This window comes from Rhea americana, unplaced genomic scaffold (assembly GCF_003343005.1).
Source record: "Rhea americana isolate MKP2758 unplaced genomic scaffold, rheAme1 scaffold_84, whole genome shotgun sequence".
Classification (NCBI taxonomy): Eukaryota; Metazoa; Chordata; class Aves; order Rheiformes; family Rheidae; genus Rhea; species Rhea americana.
This window is the reverse complement of record NW_028187023.1, coordinates 2,888,552-2,912,902: the sequence shown is the minus strand read 5'-3', so window position 1 is coordinate 2,912,902 and position 24,351 is coordinate 2,888,552. Positions and strand designations below refer to the sequence as shown.

Sequence of the window (24,351 nt, the reverse complement as noted above, 5' to 3'; positions counted from 1 at the left end):
CTTGATAGGAAGCTTTCAAGTATTTTGGAGGCTACACCTTAAATTTTAAGAAGAACAAAAAAAATTCTGATGCACTGCCACCCTTCTCAAAATAGCCTGGCCAGACAAGATGACTACAGTGAATGGGAGAAACAGAGGGCTTTTGAGAGTCTGGGAATAATCCTAAGGCCAAAGGCAGGAGGGGGGGAGGGAGAAAACACAGCAACAAGAAGAGATAGAAGTGTTGTGTATAGAAAAAGCAGACAAAATGGTTGTTACTCCTACTCTCCAACCCTTCAACAAGTCCCCACCACTATCCACACTGCATCCCAGCTTTAACTACATTCCAGATGAATCGTCAMAGGAAATGCAGGAGATGGAACAAGAACTAAGCCATAGTATTTCAGATCCTTGTTTTTCAATTCTTTCCTGCTCATTCTTSCATTATTTCCCTTAGCTAACCTTGGGGTACTTTCTAGAGGAAAAGGCACACAGTGATAATGAGCAATGAACAGCAGTGAAGTCTCCCTAAATCCTCCTCTTCCAACATTGCTTCAACATGCTTCTCCAAATCCATTGTTTGCCCATCACCAAATACCGCATTCGTTTTGTGTTAAAATACGTGCGCCAGATGTTTTTATTTTCATGAAAATCCACCTGTGAAGACGGAGCAGTTCTCCCTAAACTCTGTAGCATGTTTAGTGACTAAGCAACTTATTACATTCCTCTCGTGGAACTCCAGGATTTTTGGAGAGATATCTGAGACAAAGTGCTGAAGACTTTTTTTTTAAAAAACCCATGCATAAATAAAATCAATTTAAAACCAAAACAGAGATGAGATGCTTGCTGACTGGAAGGGAGCCTGCCTTGTGCATTTACCCCGTGGTAAGGAGAGCATGTTCCTGCCCAGACCAAACATGTATCTAAACCTGTGGGAACTGAGGCAACAGCATTTCTAAATAGCAAAATGAATGCAATACAATATATATTGTATGGATTTAACATATGAATCACAAGCTCTGCTTTCTCACTCTAAGCAGGGCCAGCCTACCGTTTCCATGCTTGTCTGTCTTTTTATGAGAACATTCTTTAGCTTTTGTAGCAATTGTGAAYGTGTCACATTGGCCATGCATTCAACATAAGCATTACCATCAGGAGGTTTAATATAATCTCTTGCTTCATGTTAACATCTCTTTGTCCTGCCTTCTCTGAATGTTTTTGCTATGTAAACTAATAAAGTGAGGATGGTGGGGCAATGGGGGAAAAAGATGAGGGAAAGATGATTTTCCAAGTGCCTTGCTAGTACTCTTTGTTTATCCATCTGGCTCTGACTTGCTCATTAGTGTTACTCACAGCTGGCGTGCTGCTGCAGGTGCAGCTCTCCGGGCCCATGACACACCACCGAGCACCCCCATCCTTCCCAACAATTGGCAGCTCCTACCTCCCATACTCAAAGAACACATACAAGGAAGTGCTCCTCACCCAGTTCCCCCCCCCACCTCGGATTTTCCCTTCCATGTGTCTTGCTGTCTGCTCCGATCTTCGGTTCCCCTCGACATACGCTCACTTCCTCTGCAGGAAATATTTCATGCCTAGCCACTGTAATCCTATTTAGCTGATGATCTGCCTTGATCAGTTTACCACAGCTGGTTTCAGGTCCTGGAGCAACACAGAAAGGGAAACAATGCAGAGCCACTTTGGGGTCTTCTGATAAGCTTAACTACTGCTTTTGTTAATGTGACTGGATGTCTCAAAAATAATACTAGAAAGGCTTGCCAGCACTGTGGCTGCCTATCCACAGCCAGCAGCCCCGCGCAGCTCAAGGCATTTGCATACAGATTAGTCTCCAGTGAAGGTGCTGCAGTGTATGTGTTGGAGTTCCAGTGATGGTGCCTTGCAGACCCAGACTGCAAGGCGTATCTGACAGATCTGTGTCTGAAGTGATGATGTAGCATTACCACCTTTGACAGCAACGCTGGAAAAAACAAGGGTAGACCAAATTCTAAAGGGACTTTGTCCTTTTCCTACTCTTACTATCTGTTCATGCCAATCTGTCACCTCTTCTTGTCTCCCCACCCCCTTCGTTAACTTACAATGCCAAACTCAGGCCAGCAAGACACGCATGTCCAGGATATCTGATTTCAGGAGCCTCTCCCTTTCAGCTCAAAGAATCAGAAATACTAAAAGGAGACCCAAGTCCTCCAGCAGCTTCCAGCAYGAGCAGACTTTTTTATACAAGATCACCTCTGCTTTAAGCAGTGTTCATCTGGCAACTGACATTTACACTACTCCACCATACAGAGGCCAATTCAAKCTTCACTGAAGCAGAGGAGTGCTGGTCACGTCACATTTTCAGGTGCCAGCACACTTCAGATAAATAGGGCTTTTTAAAGCCATGTTGAAAGTGGAAGTTTTGTTTTCAAAGGGAAGCTATTGCTTTACAGTGCCACAATTGCTGAAGTCAAACATACATACCTTTTTAGTATTAACCTCCTTTATAGCACTACGCAAGAGCGTGCATTTAAAGTACACATACAAAATATTCCCTTCATCCTGGTATCACTTATGGTCTGCATCTCTGCAGACACAAGAACTACGTCATGGCAAGTCCAATAGGAAAAAAAAAACAACACATTTCAGCATACCCTGGGTAAACATGCACACACTTATGTAACGAGCTCCCTTGTGACTATCTRGTCTATTTTATTCTTCTATTCATTTCTAGCAGGCAGACCTCYTCAGCTCTACTGTTACTTAACATTTTATACATCATCCCCTTGTATTATTTACATTACTAACATGCTTGTCCACTAAGGGGAAGAAAAATACCTGCCTACAAGAAATTAGAGAGAGAAAGAGGAAAATCCAAGCTGCAAAGGGGATTCAAGAGAGGAGTGCAGTTAGTACCCACTTCAGCAGGTGCTGAGGTGTCAGAAGGTAAYGCACAAGGAAATACTGAACTGACTCATCAGCTGTGCAGAGAGCTGAAGTCAGCTGGTGCTTCTAACAATACTTCTTCACATGAGCAATTGCTACAGGGCATACAGACAAAAGCGTCTACATGAGAATCTCACTCAACCAAAATACGGTCCATATTCTTGAGACAGTCCAAATGCCCCCAGCTGCAGTGAAGAGATAAGACGGGATTGGGAGGGAATATAAAAAGGGTGGGGGAATCRAAATAGCAGAGTAGAGAACAAGCATTTTTATACTGCTGGTGTAAAGAATAGTTTAGTCCAGACACCACCCTTTACTAAGCAGTAGCAGTGGAATTTTTCTTGTGGATAGTGAAGGACGTGTACAAATACATCAGCATCTCCATTTTCCCCATAGAAACATAGGGCCACCTCCACACTTACACATCTCCCCCTCCTTGCAGCATAGGCAAAGATTTCACTTACCTGTGGCCTGTGCTTCCACGATAAAGGTACCAAAGATAACTAGCAGAAGAAATAACCCATGGCCAGTCAAGGCAAGAGACGATCCTGTGTTGCTCTTTGGTGCTACCATTCCATGGCACATCTTTTACCCACAAAAGTTTCTTTTAAAAAAATCCCCGAAAGATCTGGTTGATTAGGAGCACCTCAATCTAAAAAAAGACATAGAAGGAAACAGTAAGTGTTAAGTAATACATCAACCATATCCAGAGGAAGGAAAGGGGAAATTCAGAAACAAAAACCAGTGTTTTATCTGTTCTAGAATTTTGGAATCTTTGGAATCTTACTAAGCAAGTACTTATAGTTTACAAAAAAAAATAGCAAAAAAGGCAATCTTCTGCACAGCAAATCTTGAAAGTGACCAGAACTTTTCTCTTGCYCTCTAATATTTCAGGTCTGAAGACTGTGTAGCTTACAATTAATTTATATCTTCCTTTCAGACAATCCCAGAGAACGTAGCATCTGGAGAATTTGTTTCAAAAATAATTCCAAGAGAGCCAGTCTTCCTACTCACCCATCACCTTTCAGAAAGTCTCCAAGACACAGAAGACTACTAGACAGCTATGATAAATAAATCAAACACTTCCTCAGCCATCTGGAGAGGCACAGAAAATCTGACAGCCAGCTGGCAGCAGGCAAACACAGGCTTAAGAGCAAGAATGTAAAACAGCTTGCAAACCTCAGGTATAATGTTCTGACAGTACAGAGCATAGCAATTAAAATTACAGGATGTGACACTACTCATACCTGAGGATGGAGAGAATTAGCCATAGCTTATCAGACGTTGTCACACTGAAAACATAAGTACACAAACAGCTCCAGCAGCAAAGGGCTCCTGGGACATTATGAAAGCACAAGTTGAACCCCTATTTTTAATGAAGAAAAAGACCGGACAAAGTACAAGTCCCACTGACTTTGTATGGTTTTAACCTGTAAATGCTATAGTGGTGAATTTGGATCTGGATGAATTAAACATCATGCACAAGTTCAACACTCCTGAAAGAAAGTCAGAACTAAGAATCTGTGTGTACCTGTCTTACAAAGGAAGAAAACAGGTAAAAGGATAACTGTTCAGCGATACAGTCAAAAAAAATTTATATATATAAAATATATATATTTTTTTATATATGTATATATATACACACACACACACACACACACACATATATAACGTGGAGAGGTATTTCAACACTCCTATCGTGCTGTTCCTAACACAAACACAAAGTTTTCAGGAAAAAAAAAAGAATTAAATTGGGGAAAAATAATGCTTTCTTACACTTGTCCACAGGAATACTTTCAAACTCGGGGAACGCCATTCAACCTATTTCTTCAGTTAAACAGGTATTTGTACTAGAGCAGAATTGTTTGGTYAGATTTCCTAGGGAAATTCGAACTGGTGGACAATTTCAAAACAATTTGAGATGYAGAGGCAAGTATAACACTTTTTCCACGTGCTGAGAACAGATAAGAKACCTGGATTAATGGCCCTACAAGGAAAGGCAGTATGACATTCAGACACTTAGCCACTCTTGAGATGAAGTCGGCACACCAGCTCTGAGCAGACAAACATACAACTCACGCTGCCAACTGCTTAGGCAAAAAAAGAAAGATAGATAAAAAGTATCCGCATTATAGGAGAAGATTGGTGAATTTGTCAGTAAAGCCAGAAGTCTTCCTATGTAAACAAAGATTTCCTTAGTTCCACGTTAGCATTTTGCTCACATTCAACTCAAAAGAGGGCTGATCTTTAAAATGTGGATCTTCCAAGACAATTAGTCTCTATCAAAGAATCATCCTTCTGTCTGCRCATGTGTGTGACAGACACCCACATCAGTAACTCAGTTTGTGGCCCGCAASGTCTGTTAAATTACAGTGTACTCAAAAAAAAATAAATAAATCCACAGGAAACCCTGCTAGGAACTGAATGAATTAAAGATGCTGCCACCTACCTGCCACAATTCCTTCAGCAACAATTAAAACAATTAGAAGGAACAAAAAAAAAAACATTTCTCTTTGAATAAAACAGAGATATAAAGAGCCATCTAGTCTGTACACTCGCTCCCTCCACTCAAGTCAGATCTCCTGCATGGGTTTCAAGTTCACATTCGTTTGGAAAAGGTCAGCATCTCCCAGCCAACAGCTGGCCTCCTCCTTCTAGGAGTCGCTGCTCTAAGCTGAATTACAGGTCTCAGAAGGCAACGCACTGTCTTAAGCAAATGACCCTTCTGATTGCATAAAGACAGGTTTGCCCTCCAGATCCCAATTTAATGAGCCTTATTATACATTTGCAAGACTTGCAGAGTTTGTTATGCTATTTTAAAGGACAGTCCTGCCTTRAGAACAGTGTCTGCTGGATGACTTAGTGGACAGAAGAAGTAGGGAAGATGACACGAGTATCACAGAATTTGCTGTGACATCTGAGGTGTGCTATGTAGCCCTCAAGGCATTTTCCTCTCCCAAAATTGCATATGGAAGTTAGTAGTCTAATTGTGGTATCTGAACTACAGCCAGGTCACAGACACCTAAAACAAGGATATCCTATGGGGAAAATCAATTATTGCCTATTCTTGGTTCATTACTGGATTGCTTCAAAGCACAGCGCTGTTTTCCTTTCTTCCAAGCTCAGGCATGGCTTCCTCATTGCTTTTCTGCCAGCAAGCCCCAGGTAATCAGTAATCTTGTCTGTCAAGAGATGCATAGTTGCCCTGCAAGGAATGCTGCAAGCTGAAGSTGCTACACCTACGGAAACACCCCATCAAGCTGATTTGGTTCACTGTGGGATTTGAAAGAGACAAATGCAGCAAAACAGCTTTGTCAAAGACAGCACTGAAAACCCGTCAGAACTGTTAAAGCACACTGGGCGCAGGTACTGCCCGCAAGCAGCCTCCCTCAGGCTTCAGCCAAGTTACCAAACTAGTTCCCAGCCTTGTCTTTTCATTGGCAAAATTAGGAGATCAAAGAGATCTTGGCTAGATAAAAGAAGGTATCCTTTCTTCCCAGAAGGGAGCTGGTGGTTGGGAAGCTATTTAGACAGACGTTCAATTCTCTGAAAGCTGACTGTTGTTTTAACACATTCCTTATACCTACAGCTCAGGGGGAAACAGCTTTCATAATAACATTTCAAGCCTCTGCCTCCAGAGAACGACTGGCAATGCTCAGAGTTGGCTGGGGATCTGTAGCACTGCAGGGTAGCCATCTCCTCCCGACAACTGCAGCAACCCACCTTCATGCAGACATGGTTGCCCTCAACTACCCACTGCACCCTAGAAAATTGTCCCCCTTCTTGCCTCTGTCACCTGTCCCAGTGCATGTGAACCACAGCCTGGAGGCAGTCTTGCTATCTGGTCTCACCACTGCCATGAAAACACAGAACGAAAGCTTGCTAGACTGACAAGCCTTATCTCAGGACAGAGCTTGGTGTGTTTTAGAGAGAAAATAAAAAAGCTAATAAGGAGGAAAAACGTGGTTTGCCTGTTTTAGCYTTGCCGGCATACACTGTAGAGCATACGCATCTATCAACGCAGACACGCTCGCAGGGAGATAACTGAATAAATCATAGACTCACGTAAATCAAAGCGATTTCCCTGCCTGTACGCAGCAGCACTAAGGAACAGGCTGGTTTCTTTAATGGAGCCTAGCAACTGCAAGGCAGAAGCCTGCCGTAGCTCGAGTGGTCTGAAGTCTTCTAACCCCATACAATTTCACACGCCACAGCCCAGGCTAAGGGGTTATGGGAGAAGGAAGTTTAAAAAGAGTTGTTTTCAGAGATAATATTCTGCACAGTCTGTGGTTCCCATAAATACAGCAGGGAGAAGAAAGGCAGTTACAGTGCTTCAACCAATGGAGTTTTTTTTTTTTTTTTTAATATACACTGAGAAACACCTACTAAAAATGGACAAGAAAAATAAACTGTCCTTTGTGGTCACAAAGTCAACAGCTACACATCCCCTTAGAGAAGACTATGAACAAGGGAAAAAATACCCATCGCTTCCTGGTTACAACCATCATGGGCTCTTCCGCACCTCATTGACCTAATACTGGAATAAATTTTGACTCGAGGCAGCCTCCCCAGTGACACTTCAGCGTGAGACCCTCTCGCTGCATCGCCAGCCCAACTCGCACAAAGAGCCAGCTGTTCTGACAAAGCAGTAGTTCACTTCTACATGAACTCCCCGGAGAAGGCATTAACTTCCACGAAAATCATGCAGGCCAGATTTCCTGCTCTCAAAACTATAATCAGCCCTTTCAAATGAAGATGACGCATATCCATATGACAGAAGCTTTTCTAAACCAAGTTGTTTAGGGACCTCTTCTCTTCTAGACCTTTAGGAGCTGCCAATTYCTACTCCTCACTCCAAAATGGTAGTCTTCTTTGGTAAGAAAGTATGCATTTTCCTAGGACTACGATTAACTTTCTGATCTTGTTTCACCACAGCAGCAGTGCTAGGTGCCTATGGAAAAGTGTTCCTTGAAAGGTCATATGCTCAGGACTCTTGGAAAGAACCAGATCTGGGTAATTTTGGTGCACCAAGGACACGGGATATGAGGGGAGACAATCTGAGGCACTCTAGTTGCTTGAGATGCCTGTCAAGGACATGTCCTGTGTCACTGATGCTGAAAAAAAAAAAAAAGAAAAAAAGAAATAAAAGTCTCTAACCTGGGTTCTTCCACATTTGTTTAGGGAAGTATTTAATGTGTCTGGAATGCTACCAGCTCGCTTTTAAATACCACACTAGAAACTTGCCAGAGAAAATGACTTATCCACAAGCACATGCTAAAATCTATTTTAACCACTTAGCTCCCCCTTCATGGAATAATATTTAGAAATTGATTGGTTCTCTCTTGAATACACACTGCAGAGACTGTGTCAGCAGGGTAAATTCTGGGTGCGCACAACATACCCTTCAAAAGGCTAAGCACACAGCAGGGAGAGCCTAATGTGAACAGCAGCATGCTCACAGAATTTAACTTTTACCCACAGTTATTTTTTTGTTTTAAAGCTTGACTACTCRTTGAAAGCAGGCAAAAAATGATTTAATGGCAATAGGTATCACTCTCATTCACAAGAAAAGTCCCAGTGCCAGCAAAGAAATCCCTGATTCTACTTAGATTCTGTAATTAAAAAGATAATTGAAATCTTTTGGAAATAGAACATTTTTTTAAATTTTGTGATTTTTTTGCTTAAACTGTTCAGTTAAACTAGTTACCTGTTTCTCTGAACTAGTTACTAGTTCAAAGTTACCTGAAGACAAAGTTTAAAAAGTATCCTATCTTAATGGCCTGATTTCTCAGTACAGCCAACTCTCAATTATCCAGGATACAGAAGATGAAAAGAGGAAAGGGAAGGACCAAATAACCTATATAACCTGCTCTCCCCATCCCAAAGCAGACCGTATAGAACACGTGCGGTTGGTAGCTTAGTTTCATACCTTCACCTTTGAATTACAAAAAGGCAGATTTCTGCACAGAATAAGCAGAGGGTTGAATTGCACATACCCCAGCTGCAGTAGCGAATCGTGAGGGCAGAGCTGCTTATTCCACAGACGGGAACCTGCCCACATCCCTGGCAGCTCAGGACTTGATTGCAGGCTGTAGTAGGACCTGAATTGTTGCACTTCCCCCTTCATTCCTAAATAGTGCCACAGGGCCTGGCTCACAGCCTGCCAACTCAGTCATTTGTTTTATGTGCATGTCTCATCTTTGAAAGGTGATGGAACAGCTCATTTGAGCCTTCACCTCCTCTCTCCCCCACCATGGTTTCTGAAATATCACCACAATTTTGATACTATAGATTGTAGATTTTGATTTTCAAAATGAGACATTAGCAAGCTTCTTTCTGAACAAACTCTAGACAGAAAACTCAGAAATTCCATTTCATCTCTGATAAAAGGTACACATCTACCCACAGCCCCATTAAGGCACAAGTAAGCCCTAGCCAGGAAACTGGATTTCTCACTGTTGGATAACCAGTCTCTTACAGTTGGGAAATTTACCCCAATACTCCTGTGCAAAGAGAACAAACTTGCAAGATCCACCAGTCTGTGCAGCTCATACCYGAACCTCCTCCTCTTCTCTCCTATCACGGTTCAAAGTCCTGTTTGCAGTAGGTCAAGCTTTTACACCACTCCCTCGCTTGCCTCCTTATCTCACTCAGGACGTTCCCCTAGAAGGCATCCTGAGGTTAGCCCTACATACTCCCTTTCGTGGGCTAAAGGCAGGGACTGCTTCCTTCCTCCATCGATCTTCCTCCCTTGCACCAGTTGGTCCAAGCCTTTGTTTATGAGGCKTCTTCCCTTCGAAGCCCAGGGAGGGCACACCAGGCTCAGAGATTCCCGAGCGGTTTAAACATGCCACAAAGCTATACAAAGCCACTGTAACTGCAACTGTCCCTTCAGAGGGAAGCACCCAAGAAGTGGCAGTRTTTTCACAATAACGCGTGCAGGGCTGTGCACAGGGTGGGATGCAGTACTCTCCACTGCCTGTTGCACAACGGAAATTGTGACGTTAGTCATGGATTAACCCCAAATGGTTTAACATTCCTCAGCCAGCATGAGGCACACGGGAATTAAAGTATAACAAGCCCAACACGCTGCTACTGCTCAGGGCACCTTGCCCGTCCGCTTCCTCTGTTTCAAGTTATCCAKTCAACAAAAGTGAACAAGAAAAGGAGGCCTGGGGCCTCTTCAAGAAACACTTGTGCACATCCAAACAGCAGCAGCGAGACACACCTCAGGTGCCAAGAGACACCAAGCAGGAGGCCTCCAGTCCYTCAAGAAAAGCAAGAGAAAGTGTATTCTCACTGCACACTCTGAAGTCCATTGCTACGCTGTTGTCAGTTGTACTTCACAGATACGCATCTCGTACRGTTCAAATTGCTACTTCATTCCTTTTGCATGTTATACCAAAGATTTAAGAACTAACCAATGAGGGACACCACCCTGAAATTGTAAATAAATCTGTATGCTGCTGCAGTAAATTCCACCTTCCCCCAAAACATCAAAGCAGGCCGCAGAAAAAGCATACTCTGCTTCAAAGACTGAATGCATCAGATATTGCAGTGCAGAGGACACATTCTTAGCAAGGTGCTCTGACACTGACAGCACACAGTAATTGAAGCAGCTTAGTTTTTTTAAGCAATAAAATGTTTCCCATTTAATTGGCTCACTTTCCCATCCTGGGACACAGTAAGGGGAACARTGCAGAAGGGCTTGCTTCGGGATATGGTTTTTGTTCTTGATAACAGTATCACTCTCATGGCTTTGGAAACACAGTCAGAGACAACCTGTTAGAAATCATCTYAGTCTTATGGAGACTCTCCCCATTTGCAAGGGCTGTGGTTGTCACACCTAGGCCTGTCAAAGTCACAGAAGATTGAGTTTTGACTGAAGAATACTAGCTGGTTTTCCTTACCTTGATAAGTTTGGGAGGAAGTCCTAGGCACCATTATCTCCTCAAATTTTAAGAGGTTTCCCTGAAAGTCACAAAATACTATTGGATTTTTTTTTTTTTTAACTTAGGAGCAGGTAAAGAAGACTGCCAAAATCTGATCATCCTTCCRAACAAGAAAGGAGAACCTAGTAACAGCCAACTCAGTTGCTATGAACTTCTAGGCCTCAGTAGAAAGGAACAGCAGTGTCATGGATGGGTAGGAGCAGAAAAATTAGACAAGTTCATATACTCAGCATTTCCAATGCACAACAGATGTCAGTGCTATTATAGAAATGCTCATAGTGATCAGACTACTTAATCAATGAATGATCAGGTTACTTAACCAATGAATGAAGAAAAGCCAATAATTAAGGAAAGAATATGGGATCTGCTTTACTGGATTTTTTTTTTTTTAAGCACACTGGTATCTACGCAAGTCAGAAAAGCAAATGTGGACATGGGTTAAACTAGACACTGGGGAGTAACAGAGAATATGATTTTTTTTTTAATATGCTTTTATTTGGAAGAGTACTCCCTTTGGAAACTATTGTTTCAGCAATTTTTTTCCTGCTGCACTGCAGAGAGGCTAGATTTCATACTTTCAGCTTTAATCAGTACAACAGCACATTTACAGAGGACCATATGCACAAAATGTTCCAGAACAGTTTCCAAAAATAATAAATCCTAAAAAAGAAAACTCACAGTAAATCAAAATGGCTTCAGGGAAGTGGAATAATGAAAAGCAGCGTAAAGGCAAAACWTCTTGAAATTACTTATCAGTTTGAAATGACGCTTCTAGTAAGAACAGAATTCTCAAAGCAGCATTGGGTTGGCAGCATCACTTACATCTAGGATGCTTTTTTAATTTTTACAGCTGTGTTGTTCTGCTTCAAGGAACACACCACAAGGCCCATATACAGTAAAGGCTTATTTTATATTCCCTCACTACTAGAATGTGCTTTTCCCCATCCTTACCACTTGTTGGGCTGCCGTTTCAACTGATGTGGCTAAAACCATCAGTCTGCTGTACACACAGCTGCAACACCACTGAGCAGAACAGCCACTTGAGGAGAACACCCAGTCAGGAGCTCTTTTTCCTATCAAAGCCTTCCATACAACTCTCAGTGAATTGGTCTGCCACTCAAAKAAGGAATCAAACTAGAAGATGAAGACACTCTCTTACATTTATTTCTAAAGCTACAGCTGTAAGACACTGCTCACAAGGAGGTTTCAAGCTGCTGTTTATTGCCAGATACRAAAATATCCACTTACCTACCTCTAAGAGGTGATGACACTTCTGTGTAATGTTTAACATCTCTATCACAGCTCATATAGAAAGTTCTCCACAGCAGACACAGTCTAATATGAGGCCTTCCCAGGCTAACAAACGCTTGGTATTTGGATGTCAGTGCAAARTTTTTTCCAAAGATTAAAAATAAACAAACCACTGAGAAATAAGACAATAGCTTCAGTATTCAAAACAGCACCTTCCARTTCAGTACTACTGGCTAAACTGAGAAAGTTAGAGTTTCAAACCCTGATTTTAAAGTCTGCATTTAGGACTTTAACAGAGAACTGTTTCAATACATCTTAATGAGGAAAGAGGCAGGCCTCCAAAGGTCTGAGCTCAATTTTGTATCTGTTAGTTCACTCCGTCTCTTTAATGCTTTTGCTCTTAGTACTATAAAAAAGTTTCCTATTTTTCCTATTTAGGATGTATTGTTCTAATGTCACAGACATGAAATCACTATAAACTCTCACTGTGACAGAGGCAGATTGTAACAATATTGGATACATTTTACTTTGCAGAACCCAGCCAAGTTACTGTTCTGTCAGCAATTTAAAACAGAAAATTCAATTTTGCATTGTTATTCAAACCACTTGTAACTAAGACTCTAAGAAGATTAGCATAACATTTACATACMGCCCCCCTCCAGCAAGGCCACAGTCAACGGTGGCCGTGGAAGTTCGCCCAGGCAGGTGCRGGGTCAGGCGGTCTAAAGTAGGCTCCTCAGCTAAGCACCCTTCACCGGGAACAGGCCAAGAGGCGTCAATCTAAACATCCAACTTGAGGCTTTCAGACTCTAGGCAAGGTGCCATCAGTCTCAAGAGTTAATGCTCACAGGCTGTGGGAAGAGGGGGCAGGAAACAAGAGTCTCGAGCCCTAACAGCTTCCTTTGTTTGAAATCACATTCTCACAATGATCATCTCACAAAGAACATATCATTATATGCGAGACCCTACRGCCTTTTTTCTCTTTTTAGCTGGTTTTCTCCAGGAAGCTATACTTAATTTGGTTTTCTAACATGGGATCAGTTTCAAGTATATTATGACCTGGGTAGCAAAAAGCATCAAACCAGGCAGTCTAGGAACTGCTGCTAACCACTGCTTATGACTGAGCACATGCACACAGTCAAGAAGCTAAACACTCGAAGAAAAATATAGGTCACCAATATAGGTCACTTTCTGATAAGGTGTCAGACTGACTTCTTGTGACCTAGAGCTGGGATGCAGCAGTTGCATACTGAAGAATTCCACCATTAAATTGAGGCTGGAGCCCAGAAGCATGCCAGAAGGAAGAGCAGAGGAGTAAGAGTTCACAAGGTAAAGTCTATCATAAACCCTGTAATTTGCCTTCAATGGGAGCTCAGTTTGCTGCTCAAACTTCTTCACCTGATTAAAGATATTTATAAAGCAGGAATATAAGAAAAAAAGTATATAAATCAGTATGGAGAGTAGTTTTTGGAAACATGACAGCTTGGTTCAGAGAAGGCCTGAGGTGGGACCCAGGATGCTCTGAACTGCCACACAAAGCAAGGGGGAGCACGCGCAGGGCCTCCGGCACCCATCCTGCAGCACCATACTGCAAGTGTCACAGGGAGCAACTCCTCACCTCCCCAAGGGCCTTTGCATAGCTGCTATGCAACAAAAACCCAAAGCAAAACATCAAGCAAAGGTTTTCTGAGGCACTGGAGGAAGATTGTCTGGCAGTATTTGTAAACTCAGCRGCTCTTAACTCTCTTTTTATACAGCAGCATTGGTCCCACAGCCTTTACTGATCCGTCCCTCATATCGCTGCTGCCCTTTTGAGTTGGTAGATGACGCTCCCTCTGGCCATTTGAGCATCAGACTTGCACTGCTACTGCTTTCATCCTGGTGCCTAGACCAGTTTTAGAGCTGCATCCCAACGCTGCAGTTCCTACCCCCACTTGCTAGCTAGCCACCCCCCTCCAAGATGCTGCTGATTCAACTATTTGCCAGCTTTTTAAGGAAMCTGAATCCTTGCACTGGCCCAGTTCTGGAGTTGGTACAAGTAGCAGGAGAAAGGTGAGAAGCTCCCACCCCAGGTTTGCTGCTGAAATCTGTGGTGTGTGGAACTACTCCCTGACTTCAAATAGTCTGCACTGCCTGCTCGTCAGGTAATTGCACAGGCTTCCTGCTCCTAAAATCAGCTATGTCTTCAATCTACATTAAAGTGCAGCAGAAATAATTTACTATGTGTAGAACTGCTCTATAACTAAGCCCTCCCCCTAAACCAGGGCTCTGAGCAGCCTGGTTTCCATGAAGATTTAAAGAGGCTCGGTAGGAGTGCTCTGCTACAGTCACAGGCAACACAGGCTTGCCTAGTTAGAGGAGAGAAGAGGGAAAAGTTATGCAAAGCAGAAYGCCAAGAGACAGCAGCTTGCTCCAGCAGTACACCTTACAGTTCTGTGCAACAGTGAGAAAGGCTACAAAGCACTGAATGCAAGCAAGAATCATATACACACCAGTTCCCGGTCAGAAAGAGATATACCCCAAAGCTGGAGGGTACAGGTTTTTTAACCTCCTGCCTCACAGCTTTGCTTTTGCACTAGACCACCCAGGACTGCAAAAGCACTGTTGGGATCTGCCCAGTCTGTCTCCAAACTCTAGGCAAAACCCGCCCAAAGATCAGATTCCCTCTCCAGWGCTCACACATGCAAAGAAACCCCAAATAAAACAGCAGGCAATGCCTCTCTCACACTGGTAACAGAAGCTAGAGGTGGAGCTTCCCATCACCCACCGTTCCTGGGCAGCTGGCTCATCATCCTTCAGCAAAACATGCTGCTCCCACGTGCTGCCTCCTTCATGGTGCCATATTCCTCCATTACCTGTATGCGCCAGTTACCAGGCTAATGTCCCCATAACTCTGCAGGCACACGATATTTGAAACGGGAATAAGGGCAGGGAGAAAATATAGCAACTTCATYTGATTTCTGTATTTTGTTACTCCTCCAGAGTGCTTATATTCAGTGTCAACAGAACAGACACATAAACCATACCACTACACTGCCCTGGACACCTCTTCCCCATGCTACACACATACGCATAAACAGAGCTGAAAAGTTGCAAAACCTGCCTCAACCCCCCTTCAAAAACTGTAGCTTGCAGCAAGCACATTTAACTCTCAGCTATCAGCAGGGTGGGAACCCTGCCAGCCCACCAGCAACTAAGTCAACCTCTGCTTTGCCTGGGATTTATTTGATGAGTCTCCAAGCACCCTGGGCAAGTACACCCAAGCCATCCATCTATTTGTCACAAAACTCTGGCACAGAATTCGCAGCCGGCTCTACTCAGCTTAATGGAAAAGTGCAGCAACTCCAACYCCCTTTAAAGGAAGACAGAAATAAAGCAGGATTTTTGCAGATAAATATGGAGGCCCTATCACAGCCAATAATCCTCAAGCAATTTCCTGTCTCTGGAGTCAAAGTTCCCTCAGACTGAACAGACTAAAAGAAAGTTATTAAAATTAGTGTACAGCAAACTAGTTTAAAAGTAACCTCCTTCATGTTTTTGCCTGTAACACTGTGCTCCTGGCTGGAGCACTAAGATCAGCTACAGAAGCCTACAGGATAGCAAAATTAATATGCAAAATCTACAAAATTGGAAACAAATTTAAAAATGTGTTTCAACAGCAAACGATCTTCATGTTCATTTACTCTATTTTAAAGTGAGTTTCTCAAAGGGAATTTGTCCGATCCCTTTATTATTGTACTCTTAAGAACAAGTTTGTTCTCCCTGTTCTATGAATCTGATACACCATTTAGGTTTTAGAGTCTCTCACCAAAACAGTTTTTTGCCCTCACAATCTAAGCCTCTGCAACAAAAGAACAAGTTAAAACCTCTTTCTCCATCTTTCAGTGTTATTAGTTTCCAATTCTTCTAAGGCCAAACATTTTAAATTGAATCCAGATGGAGAGAAAATTATTAGTTCYTGCAAACCCTAGGCATGTATGGTGGCGGAGAGGGCTCAGTCTGATAACAGTATGTTAAACTTGCTCACTAATACTAAATTCTTAGGCATCTCTTGGAAAGCAGACTCCAACAACTACCTGATGCAGGGAGGAACAGTAAAAGCAAAAGCTTTGGAGCAACAGTTCAAGAGAAACAGCAGCCACCTAAATGCTTCTTTCACACACAAATACCCTGCATCTTGCAGAAAGGTCTAAGCATCCATAATTTGGCACCTATCTCAAATGCACAGACTAATTCAACTTMTTATTCTTTTCCATAAGAAGAAATGAAATTATGCAGAGTTTTCAGAAAGGGTCCCTGTACAGGAACTGTTAAAACAACTTTCTGGTTTAGCTAACCTCATCTCTCTTCACTAAATGCAGAGAAGGAAGCATTGAGAAACAACCATTACCTGTAGCTCTAGCTATAAAGTTTAGCACCATTTGGAAAGATCGCACTCTGAACGTCATCTACTGCAGCAACAGTCAAAGGAGTTGGTCTACCATTTGCAACTGTCAAGGCTTTCAACAGAAGCCTTCAACATCTTTTAAAAGGCAACTTAGCAAGCTCCACTTTGTCAAATTGCAAAAATATGCATCCTAGCTTTCCTAAAATTGCTTTTCTGTCTGAGCTAAACATGAGTATTTAACGTAGGTAMACAACATAGTTGCCTCTGGACAGCAAGCCATCTTACTGGGCTCTCTCTGCTCTTTAGGGTCTACTTTCCTCCTGAAGCACAGTCACTGTTTCACATGCTGGGTTTCACTACAAGGGAGAGACAAAAAGAAGCTCCATAAATAAAAATAATTAAGATACACAGGATGCTATAAAGTACATTTTGAAGAAGTCATATTCCTTAGCACATTACAGAGCACAATAGCTACCAGAAGCCCTCCTTCACTTTTTTTTTTTTTTTTTTTTAATTTCTGTAACTTTAACTTCTGAAATTCTCTATTCTCTGACCCATTATCACTGGCATCACGCATTTGCAGACTGTGGCTCCTACAGTTTTCACAGCACTAACTACATACTGGACTAAAACTTAGTCAGGAACATAGCTCCTGCAAATCACCCCAAAAGCCGCTTCACACAATGCCTGCATGCGGAAAGAGATCCTGGTGAACACCGTTACCGGCCCTGGCAAAGCACTATCACCTGCCAAGGAGGGCAAAGCCCAACAGCTCTGCATCACATGGCATAAAAAGTTACTCTTCCCAACAGGTAAAGGCTCTCAGGATAAAGGCCTCCCTAGAATCAAAACCCTCAATATAAGTAGTCCTCTTAATAACACTATCACCTAGATAAGACTAAACTATTCCCTGGAAATGCTGTGGGTACTTTAACCTCTAAGGAGCAAAGCAGAGCCCGTGCAGGTCTGCAGTGTCAGCAACTGCAAGATGCCCAGTCTTGAAGACTTCCATAAAGTTAACCATTGGGCTTCCCAACTGCGTATGGCCTAGAGACACAGAAAGGGATACTGGAAGAAGTTTTACTGCAATGAGAATGAAGAAACATGGGCAAGAGTAAAGCATCAGCCTTGCGAGGGCCGTATCATTCCAGAGCACGGTAATGCTCAATCCTCATTACACATTCCCACAGGCAGTTCACAGATCTCACCTACAAACCACTCTTCAAATGCTGACAACACACAGGCTGAACAAACCCAGCTCACCTCTGCGAGCGTTCGTTCAGGCCTACACATAAAATGCAAAAGATCTGAGACTAGTGAGTTAAGAACAGTTCTAGCAACATGAAGAACACTGCTACAAGGGAACTATGCACAATGCACAAGAATATCAGACCCTGCAGAAGTCTACGAAAGCTGAGGAGGAGATTGGAAAGGGGGGCATGCACGTTATTGCCTTAATAGTACCAGTGTTGAGAGGGGCCTCCTTCATGAAATTAGCCAATGCTAAGGATTGACATTATTTTTAGATATTATTGAAGATTAACTTAAGGTTGGCAAACACTTATTTCAAAGGGCAAAAAGGAGTAGTCTGCTTATTTAGATAAGAAACATCTAAATCCTCACTTCCTAGACAGAAATTTTTCTCCTTCCACTGTTGGCCAGGAACCAACAGRAGGGGGAAAGGGTACCAGAGTGATCAGCTAGTCTTGAACAACTTCAGGAAAGTGATTAATATAATGAAGTTTTCTTTCTAAAACTACATCTGTACCACATGATGTTATGTCTAGGTGAATTGCATAAGAAACCATTTGTCACAAGAGTCAGAACAGAGTATTAGAAATCTTCTGAAAAAGACTCAAGCCTTCAGCTGGGTAGTACAACTTGAACTGATAAATGTCAGGCCTATCCCAGCAATGCTCAGCTTGCTCATCACCTATAAGCAGCCATCAGACTTTAGGCAAGCCTGGTATGTCACTAGAATCAAGCTAGAGAAGATTTGTCTTTAGATAGCACAAATGCTGGCAATAAAGGTTGTAGCTATCACAGGTCTATCAAGTCTGTTTTCCTATGTTTGAATACAGAGAGATTCATTTAAAGAAAATGACACCCACATGCTTTCTTAAAGCAGGACTTCCTTCTTCACACTGCATGGACCACGCTCATTGTAAGACACACCGGCTGCCAAACATCGCGGGGGGGGGAAAGGTTAAGGCGGCATTTTGGCTGCAAGACCTTTTCATGCTGTGCAATAAAAACCACACAGATCTCTCACACTGCCTTTTCTTCCTTCGCATGTACACCCCCTCCAACTCCCYCTCGACAAAAGCCTTTTGGCTGAAATGTCATTTCTGATCCCAATCTCTTTGGCACATGCATTTTAATATCCTTTTTGATACATTACAGCTAATTGTTCTGACTCACTATGGAAGCCTGTGCAATGGAAGAGATGCACACAAGCAGCCTGGGGCACATGCCAGAGCATAAACTTTTCCATCAGAAAAACATGTGCCTGGGCAAACAGAACCCTCACAAACACTTCTTGCTTCGTTAGTGTTTGCAGGGCCACAGGAGGTAGAAGGCTGAGCCTAGGGACAGACCACGCTGCGCTAGGTGCTCTATGACCACAGAGCAAAATAGACCACCGCTACAGAGACATTATAAAGTACCACAACGCAAAGAGACAGACCGGGAGAAATTGCCTCTAATCTGAGCCATGACTGGTTCCCTGGGATCTCATTCACAGCAGGTTCTTGCAGTTTTCACACCCAGTGAAATCCAAAGCTATTTGATCAACCACAAGCATGCAATAAAGATCTGCACCATACCTGTTTTTAATGCTTTGTTCACTGCAGTGGAATCGGAGAATTGAAAAGGCAGTTAAAAGGTCACTGAGATGTGAGCTATTTCTGTCACAGAACATGCCAATAATTTGGCAGAGAAGCAAGAATCAGAGCTAAACTACTGGGGAACAGGTCAAGGAAAACACTTTCCTCAAATCCTTATCAGTAAATTTTTAACTCCATTCTTATTTTTGTAAATGACAAATGCTGACATTGACTTGATACTTGTTAATTTATATATTAAAAAAACAGATTTATGAAAGTGGTACAGACTAAGACTGCATTTTCATTACTTCCCTTGCCAYTTGCTCTCCCTCATTCCAGTTCCCAGCTCTTCTCCCTCATCTTCAAGGCTTACCACAGCCTAACCTCTGCTTTCATTTCTCTTGCGCTYCTTCTCAAGGATCTGCTACCAGACCTCCTTACCCTCTCTGCACGAACCCCAGTTCATGCTTCACACACAACAAACCTTCCCTCTCCTGCAGTGCCTTGTGCCATTTCCTCAGCTGAACCTATTAACAACGTCTCCAAGACCTCCCATGACTGAAACGCCCCAGGGCGCATAGAAATGAGTTAGTAAGGTTTTGAGGGCAGTTACTCTGTGCATTTTGCGCAATTTCTGTATGGCTGCTGCATTACCAAGTTATATCTTGTAAGATTTGTGCACGCACATCTCCCTTTCAACAGGGGCCAATTTGTGCTCTCACCTTTTGAGGCACAATGCAGAGATAAACCGCATACTTTGAACGAAGGCTGCATTCCTTCATGCAAGGGATTATCRCCATCGTATAAATATCTGCATGAGGTTTTCCAAAACAACCATAACTAGGAACACAAGAATCTTTTGCTTCAGGGCAGGAGGAACCAGCTGACTCCTCTCCAATGCTTTCAGAAAGCTTTCTCTTTTTTAAAGACAAACAAACAAAAAACAACTATTCTCCAATTTAGGCAAAACTTATCCACAAGCCTATACCCTCCTCCTTGGCTGGGAACTGTGAAGAGCTGCTGCTGAACGTATCTTTCAAGGCTTGATATTAACCCAAAACCCGTGCAGCACGGGCAGCGCAGTACTGCAATGACAGTGTCAAGCAAGCTACTGAGAGCAACTAGACAGAGCAGGTTCACTGCATAACAGCTCCAGTCATCTTGGACATTGTTCTCATCCATCACATCCATTCACAGTTTACACTGTTTTGGGAAAGAGTTTTGGCCCACATACATTTTGACAGCACATCAAAGGCTATGGGAACTTTTGTAATACAAACAAGAACATTAAGAGGAGACCTGGGTATCTCTTCTTGATCTTTTAATATTTCTCTGGCCTCCACTTGCATTTCACCACCCCCAGCATGCATCTTTCTCTTCGGATTAAGCACAAGGATGAAATGCTACTTCCTTGCATTTTTGTAACTGGTCCCAGGGGAATTATCGGGACAATCTGAGTCTGCTCCAAAATGCAGCTATCATTAGGTTTTGTTGTGCGGTAAAAGGAGAGTATTAAAATTTTAGAGCAATCTAAGATAACTGAATGGCTCTATACTGTCAATCCTGATGTCCCCAGATGCATCCCTCTTCCCTTTGGTGAGTAGTCTAAGTTTCAGTCTCCTACATGACCACATACTTGAAATATTGTAGCCCCTTGCCTACTGTGCCAAGTGGCCTGACCAAAGAGCCACATCATGTTTGGACTTAACTTCAAAATCCTAAAACATGCAGGTAAGTGGCATGCAAGACTGCCTAATCTCAATAAGGTAGAACTTAAAAGCACTTAACTATTTAGCATGTTTGTACAGTGTCTAAAGGGAAGCCAGGGGCAGCTTATGGTCATGCAGAAAATTGCTAGTCACCTAGTCCCAAAGTACCCAAAAGCTACTTCTTCCACAATGGACTATTGTTTTTTGAGCACAGAGGGGAAGGGCAGTTCTGTACTACATCTTTCTTCAGAAGGTGGTCTGAGGAAAATCCCTCAGGGTCCGAGAATATCAACTACTTCCTGCCTCTATTTCCTTCACYGAAGGACAGAAAGACTGCCCCCTTCTAGAAGTCCATGGTTTCCCCATCAGGGAAATTAAACCATGCCTTTGCCATAAGCCTTCAAAAGTACAGCATCTTTCACACCAGTAGCCTGGTCAAAAAGACTCTCCTAGTCTAGTACATTTTCTGTGCATGACATTAAAAATGAGCACAAACACCCTATTTCCCTCTTGAACTGCTGTAYAATCATTCATACGAAAAAAGCCAGTACCTACATTCTTTCAAAAATGAAAACCTCAAAATGACTTATTTAATATTCCTATTTCACCTTAAAGGATCCTACCACCCTACCCCTCACAGAACCACAGGAAAGCTTTTTCTTGTCAAGCCACAGCAGCTTCTTTGATATTAAGAGCACCCCCCAACACACACACCCAATTCCAAGAACCTTAAAAAAAAAAACACCCTATCATACCATTCGTCTTTGCCTGACACTCCCCCCCTCTACCCCAGCAAATACATCAACAGTGGCAATCATTTATCTTCACACACAGAAGACTAGCAGGCATCATTCCTGGAAAGGGGAAAGGAAAGTTTTGATCAAGGCTAGATTTGTAGGAAAAAGGGAAGGAGCTGTYTTACCCATGCCCAGACAACAAGCCCTCAGAAGCACACAGAGATCATAACCCTGGCCCGCTGGGGCTGCACGTGCAGTAGAGGACACGGGTCAGCAGGGCAGTGCAGGCTCAGGGAGAACCTCTCACTCTGGGTGCAGGCTCAGGGAGAACCTCTTACGCTAGGGCAGCGGCTCTCCGGTGGCTAAGGAATGCCCCCCTTCCACCCGAGGACTCCTAAGGAATACCTGAAATTTGACTTACGAAGAGCCAAGTCATTCTCACCRGTAAGCACTAAAGTTTCTCCTACCGCTGCGTCAAATGCTTTAAACAAACAAAACCCCCACGCAAACAAAGGCACAACAGAGAACAGCTCTATGGGCGGGAGCATCTATTTCCTGCATACCAGACCGGGGGATGCTGCAGTCTATCCGGCACTCAGCTGTCTGTCTGTCTACTGCAGCCCACCRCTACAGGCCTACACTCCCTTACTGAACTGGAACAGCGGCTCATGTGKACACAAAAGAACAATTACACTGGCAGGGAGAATATTAAAAACAAACAAAAAAAAATCCCACACGCTCGCATGCAAAAATATCTTCATTCTTTCACTAAAACACTGCCACTCTGGAATACAAAGCGACACAGCCTTGCAAAGAAATTGCATTCACCAGCAAAACCAGCACAAAACAAACTGCAACGAAGGTGGAGCAGAACATTCCGTTTCATGTGGAAGAATAAAGTTCAGAGGCCAGAAGTAATCACGAAACAGAAGAAGAAACTATTCAACTGAGCGTACTGACCCAGAATGAAAAGTTCAGTTACCACCTATACACACCCGGGCTTTAGTCTCATAATCCAAGCAGCACTTCATCCAGCCTTCTTTTTTTAAAAAAATCAGTTTCAGGGCAATAATCTGATATACTGAGCTGTAGCCCTACAGCCCATTGCAAGCAGGCTAGAAAGGAGAGAATAAGTGCAACGAGCAAAACAGAGCAAGAGATGAACATCTGCTACTTTCACCAGGAATGCCATRTGGTCTGTATCTGAGGTACAAAGAATGAGTTCATTCATTTTTAAAAGCAAAAGTAATAGGGCATTCCTTCCAAGACAAGAAGGAAAAATGCCTATCCCTCTTCCCCTTCCACTAATATTCCCAATTTAAATTTGGTTTTATGATGAATTGGTTGCCAGTGTTACCAGCACTCTGGACTTGGCCAGTCAAGCTCAGTGCACTTTTCATGACAGGATGCCAGAATGAGGAGGACAAAAACACTCCTTTAGCATTTTTGTTTAGCTCTAACACAAGCCTGTTTTATCCACAGCACAGCCAGAGTTTCAGCATTGAAAGACTAGTTTTGTCACTAGCAGATTACAGCAATACTCTGGAGCTGTAAGGCATTTGGCATCAGCAGCAGGGATGGTTAGCACAGTCCTAACTGCTACCCTGAGCCCATCTTCAATTCCTAAAAGCATTGCCCAGGATTGTAACCAACACAGTTGGTCCAGAGCTGAGCAAAATACACATCCTGCTACCAAAAAGGTGAGGCCGGACATATGGCCGCAGTGTTCTCCAATACCCTGCAGAACACTGCTACATCAGCTGAGAGTGTTTCTACTTCATTTGTGCTATCCAGTACAGGCCTGCCACCCAGCGAAGTTCAAATACAGGACCCAGAGGTCAAACAAAACAATCTCAGTGCATTCTCATTCCCTCTTAGAAACACAGCAGGTCTTCTTTCATTCGAGCACCTGTCAGTMGGTATCATTTGGTTATGCAAGTCAYTCGCGAGGCAGTAAGGCCCTTGGTACTAGCAGAGTCCCTCAACAGCTGTCAAGATATACCACGCAAGTTATTTCACCTACTGTAAGACTCCTTCAGCTCTAATAGAGTCCTGTCATATTTGCCAGTTCTTTATTTTTCCTAAATCTGAATCTCCAATTGCTCTCTGAAATTCAAGAGTTCAGTTTGCCAATTGAGATTTCATCGCAGGAAACGGATGGCAGAAAGGATTAGTAGTATTTTGCAGCAGTGCTCAGCAGCCTGAGCCACGAAGAGAACACCGTACAAGAGCCTGCTCTGACAATCGAGCACCAAGAGCAAATAAAATGGAAAATGACAGGCCAGATTAACCAGTGCCAGCATCAGTTCCCAGATCCAGCTAGGTCACAACRTATCCCAGTCTCCCCTCCCTAGCCCTTTAACACACTCCAGTCTGAGTCCAYATATATTCTTTCACCACGCTGTTGATCCAGTGCAGACTGTCTTTTCTTTCAGCACAGAGTTGCAGAAAGGCATCCCTCACCCACACATCTAGCCTGGTGCTGGCTCTCTACCTGTGGAAGAGCTCAGATAAGAAATTTTGAGATGGGTTTCATTTAACTTTCAGCTCTTGACAAGCAAAGTATTTACTTAG

At 43.0% G+C, this 24,351-nt stretch overlaps 1 protein-coding gene across 2 annotated transcripts in view; it reads right to left on the bottom strand.

Moving 5' to 3' along the window:
* Positions 1 to 24,351, bottom strand: part of SUSD6 (sushi domain containing 6) — an 83,275-nt gene that overhangs the window by 43,876 nt on the left and 15,048 nt on the right. For both annotated transcript variants that reach the window (XM_085323292.1, XM_085323291.1), the window contains exon 3: positions 3,381 to 3,568. In XM_085323292.1, the coding sequence (XP_085179418.1) occupies positions 3,381 to 3,501 (121 nt within the window). In that variant the 5' untranslated portion in view covers positions 3,502 to 3,568. The remainder of the gene's footprint in view (positions 1 to 3,380; positions 3,569 to 24,351) is intronic.